Below are 5,399 nucleotides of genomic sequence, written 5' to 3' on the forward strand. Positions count from 1 at the left end.
TGTAGTCTTCTTCATGGAAAAATAAGACATCCCCCTGAAAATAAGACCTAGGGCATATTTTGGCATTTCAAAAAATATAAGACAGTGCCTTATAATCGGGGAAACAGGGTATTTACAGTCAACTGGCTATTGGTACCATTAAAGATTTTTTGTTGCTTGTTCAAGCCGCGTATTCAATTATATTGATCGCTAGGAAAATACCCCAGTAATTATATCTACAGCAGACATTTAAAACAGACACCTTAATCTAGTCACCATAGAATGTTTCAAGGCAGGTTTTTTTTTTCAATGAACAGGAATGTGAGGAGCACAGATAATATATTAAAGATTGGTTGGCAAAACGTTTGCTCAGTGGTTAGCACTCTGGCCTTTGCAGCGCTAGGTCCCAGTTTCGAATGTTGGCCAGGACACTATCTGCATGGAGTTTGCAGGTTCTCCCTATGGTTGCGTGGATTTCCTCTCACAATTCAAAAACATACAGTTAGGTTTATTGGCTTCCCCTCAAACTTGACCTTAGACTGTGGTAATGACATATGACTATGGTAGGAACATTGAATTGTGAGCCCCTTTGAGGGACAGCTAGTGACATGACTATGGACTTTGTACAGTGCTTTTTAATATGTCGGAGCTATATAAATACTGTATATTAATAATAAAGAAAAGTTATATTTTTGAAGCAGATGGTGTTGGAGGTACCCACCCTGGTTTAGTATTGGTTGATACATTCTGCTGTACATAGCCTTTTTTTTGCCTCTTGTGAACCAGTTGTCCTCTCTGCCCAAATAAGTGCCTCACTAGCCTTCTTTAATTGTATGAAAACTTCTGAATTTTGTCTTCTACAGTTGACAATCGAAAATCTGGCCATTGATAACCCGGTTCATTCAGTTTTCCGGCATGAATTTCGGATCGCATTTTCAATACAGGGACTGTAGTACACTGTTTGGCCACTTATGTGTTGATGGCGCTGTTCTGCAGAAACAGCTGTTAGGTCTGGCTTGCTACTCTAAATACATGTTGAGACGTCCCTGCTGCCTGCTCCCTGGAATTGTGCCATATGTCCATGGTGCTGCGAGAGGAAGGCTGGCCTGTGTGTGGAAGTGAGTATAACTTTCAAAAATCCTGAATTTTTTGAAAATCCCACACTCTTCAAGTCTGGATATTTTTGAATGTCAACTGTGTATGTGCCATTGTTCAGTGGTTGTTTTGTTTCCCCAGTAAACATGTGCATTGCTTACTAGTTTTGCTCGAGAAATATTTAATTAAACATTTGGGAGCCCTTAAAAGTACACAGCCACTGCTGCATAGTGTGCATATTAGTTCACTTATTTTTCTGCTGTTTTCTTTTCTGCTATGTTCATGTCAGGACAGGTCTGGGCAGAGGCAGAAAAGGCAGCCATCCCAATATTTCTTTACTCATTTGCATGCAAAGATTGTTTTATGTGCTTGTTCATGTATGTAACTTCAAATTATTAAAAAAATGCTTTGCACCAGAAATGTGATTCTAATACCTTCAAAATTAGAACAAATTTGTTCTAATATTTTATTAGTTCCATCATCTCCTCCCCTTAGCTTTATTTTTTTTTTTCTTTGTTTGCACTTTGCATGCAAACATTTTAAATGTAGTTGTTTTAATGCAGAACAAAACTGAAAAAAAAATCCCACTAACCATTAATTCTGCAAATCCCTCGATTGCACTGGAGAAGTCCTCAATCTGGTCCCTACCATCCTGGAATTGGCTTTTGTCTCGGTGTGGAAGAAGCCTCGGGTGACACCATCCTAGTCTGTCTTTCTTCTTCTGGCTACGTCAACCGATCTCGCAGTTCACAGGCACGAGAGCGAGTGAAGTAGACTGCTGTAAAGGTAAAAAAAGAGTGCCAATCTCACTGTGCGTGAGTTCGGCATCTCTTTCCCCTCAATGTGGAAAAATGCCCCTTCTGCATGATGTATGTGTTCCGGGAGGGTTTGCACTCCTATTCCGTCTTGATCGCCGCAAGACAGAACAACGGAAGAGCAAGAGAGAATGGGAGGGGCTTTACCCTTTGTTGAAGTAACAAAAAAATGTAAAATAATGTTTTTACGGGTATGTGGGGTGGGGGACATTTTGGCAAACTTGCCTTGGGTTCCAGAGGAGCTTGTCCTGGCTTATGAACTTACCTGCAGTGGTCTTGTACAGCTGGAAGGTCAACTCCTTTATAGCAACAGTGTGATGTATTGTCTGGTGTTGAGTGACTGTGGGTCTGTCTCTACTGCCATATCCTTAAAACCCTCATTGTCATTGGTTTTGCTGCTTCTTGGCCTATGTTGATGTCCTTGAGCAATGTATCAGTGCTATCCTTATGTCCTCAAGTTCCCTGCTTACCTGGATAGGCATGACCAGGAACATCTGCATGTCAGTGATTGCTCACCAGTGTTCTTTTTTTGTCAATGTTTATTTGTAAGGGGAGGCATTTATCAGACTTCCACTTCTCCTGTAGTAAATGGAATCTTTTTTTTCTTGATTAAAATCATGTGTTTTTTTTTCTTTTGTACAATAAGTACCATCCTAAATTCATTCATCCAGCTGGGCAAGGATAGGTAGGGTGTCAATTAATGGACTGCTACTAATATGGTATTTCATTATTATCAGGGGTTCTCTAATATCAGTCTTCCACATGTTTCTCAATTACTTTCTCAGACCCTTTCTGGGAAAATGTACTATAATGTTTTCTAAAAAATATACTCATTTTTCCAGTGTTGCAGGCAAAGAACATGTATAAGGACTATATTATACAGCATCAGCTGCATTACAAATTTGGAAAATGTGTACCCTATCCTTCCCTATGTAGTTTAGGACTATATACATTCAAAGTGTTGAGGTTTAGGACCCAATACAAGTAAGTAATGGTTCAGTTTTGTTATACCAATCTTCTGACTGTCTTTGCGTTTCTGGACATACTGAAATATACACACTGCCATAGTGCATTTTAAAAAAGAAAGATTTCTTCCAACCTTTTACATTTTATGTATTTTTTTTACTTTCATAAAGACTTTTGAAATGTTTTTTAAAACTGCACTATACCTTTTGATTGAACTATAAACAACTGGGTATACCAGGAATCATTTACAGGTTAAAACTTGCATGTCAACTGAGTGCTTTGAGTTTTATGTTTGAAATATTTTACTTTGATGTTCATGGTCACCATAAGCTGGTATTTAGTAATATTCAAACCTATTTTAGCATATCAAGATATCTTCAACTACTGAACCTTGAATGTACCTTACTGGTAAACTACTGTCCATTACTACCATACATTACAGAAGTGTAATGTATGTCTGTCACTTTGTGCAAGCATCAGCAAGCTTTAACAATAGAAAAATATAAAAAGTCGAAATGTGATTTTTTAAACCACACATGGAAACTTTTATAGGGGGCATTCAGCACAACATAACGTTATTTTGATTAAAATGTTCTTTAGGATTTTTGTGCCAGCTTGGTGTCCAATATGCTGAATCTTTTCATGCCCCTCCTATATTTGTAATGTCTGCTTCAGTACTTGCTCTTTCTGAAAAATTGCTTTGTGTGAAAACTGGGCAAAATAAAAAATATATTTTGTATACATAATGTTCAGGAAAATTTTTAGATTTATGACATTGACTTTATACCATCTGGATATTTCAGAAATGTTTGATTACAAGGAAGAACATATCTTATATTAGGAGAATGCATCATGATGAATCCATTATTCTGATTTACCAATATTTAGGTGTGTTCTTGTAAATTTCATAAAAGTGAAATAAATGGATTCATGTCATGTATCTACTTGTGCATGACAAAGCTGCTTCCTAAAGGTGTGATTTCGTGGTAAATTGCATAAAAGAGGAAGATAAAACTAACTGTTAAAACATTGGTTGCATCCTGCAGAACTGCTTCCTTAAGGTGTGCCTTGGTTATAAATTGCATAAAAGAGAGAGGTTTAGCGTATTGTTATAACTGTACATTCCTCTTGTAAAGAGTTAACTTCTTGAGGGTCATCACCTAAAGCTATGACCATTTATAAGTTGAAGATAGCCACAGGGACTGACCTGGGGGCTGGCACCTGTAATAATATCTTTATTGCCCTTGTGGGGGTACACGGGGAAAGTGACAAACATCAACTGCCTCATCATTGGTGTAACTTTATATCTGGAGCTGTAAGTATCTCTATAGTACTGACAGTATTTGAAGCAAGTTATCATTCTAATACAAGAAGATTAACACATATTCTATCTGAAATGATCTTATCTGTGTAAAAGAGATTGGGTTAGTGTGACTATATGCTGCAAATCACTACTGTAATTTGTCCAACGGAGATTACTCCTGAATATGGAGTAAGTAACTAAATAATGTAGCAATGCAGTATTTAAATCACCATAATTAAATTCATATATATTGCCAATGTAGCTTTGACATTATGTATTATATCACAGAATCCAACAATTAGTGACATTTTATTCACTGCACTTTGCACCATTAAAAAATATAATATGTACAAAAACAAATGCCCTGATTGGGAATAACTTGTATAAATGATCAAATAATTTAAATCTATTGATAAAGAATGTTAAGTTCTCTAAAAATTTATAAAATGTGATAATGCAGCATAAAATATTTGTCACCTGATATGTTCTATATCAATTGATCTGAAAAATTATCTTACTTTTATTTGCAGCTAAACATCACCCAGTTATGCATATTAAAAATCAAGGGCAAATGGCAAAAATAAATAAATATATAAAGTAAAAAAAAATATGCATTAATAAATAAAATAAAAAATATATTGTGTTATTTAGCATAAGATATAATTCTAAACCTGCTCTTTTAATTGTTTTGTTTAATTAGTCTGTCCATCTCGATCAGTTAGCTCTTTATATTGTCAGTGATCAGTATTTAGATTTGTAGTATGAGTGTGCAGACCTTTTATATTTCACTTTTGGCTTTTCCAGGTGACTGAGTTTAATATCAATGTCAATAAAGATCTTGGAGATCTCCTGCTGGTTCGGTTGTCCATGGAGCCTTACTTAAAATTCCCCCTGGATGCTTGGTACTGCCGTTTTGTTCATGTGACTTGCCCTAAAGGTCATCTCTATCAATTCCCTTTGCACCAGTGGATTTCAAACTCTGTGGAGATCCCAGGGGGGAAAGGTAAGATAATGAAATGCCATTAAATGTATTTCCTTCTACTTCTAATGTTGTAAAGAAATAATGAAATGTCATTCAACAATGGAAATCTGCTGCAGATTTTCATTTTACTAGTCAATCTATTGCTAAACACATACCAAAGACTTTATTAAGTAGAAAACAGGCAGATAGGACAGATATATTCCTCATAACTACCGTGTTTCCCCGATGATAAGGCAGGGCCATCAAATAAGACAGCCCC

The 5,399-nt window shown here is 36.3% G+C and overlaps 1 protein-coding gene across 2 annotated transcripts in view; it reads left to right on the forward strand.

Moving 5' to 3' along the window:
* Positions 1 to 3,948: 3,948 nt before the first annotated feature.
* The window catches only part of LOC140326658 (hydroperoxide isomerase ALOXE3-like), an 18,227-nt gene continuing 16,776 nt past the window's right edge, over positions 3,949 to 5,399 (forward strand). The window contains exons 1-2 of one of the 2 annotated variants that reach the window (XM_072405479.1): positions 3,949 to 4,170; positions 4,963 to 5,161. In XM_072405479.1, coding sequence (XP_072261580.1) covers positions 4,024 to 4,170; positions 4,963 to 5,161 — 346 coding nt within the window. In that variant the 5' untranslated portion in view covers positions 3,949 to 4,023. The remainder of the gene's footprint in view (positions 4,171 to 4,962; positions 5,162 to 5,399) is intronic. The other variant, XM_072405471.1, reaches the window with a different exon arrangement.

This window comes from Pyxicephalus adspersus, chromosome 1 (genome assembly GCF_032062135.1).
Source record: "Pyxicephalus adspersus chromosome 1, UCB_Pads_2.0, whole genome shotgun sequence".
NCBI lineage: Eukaryota > Metazoa > Chordata > Amphibia > Anura > Pyxicephalidae > Pyxicephalus > Pyxicephalus adspersus.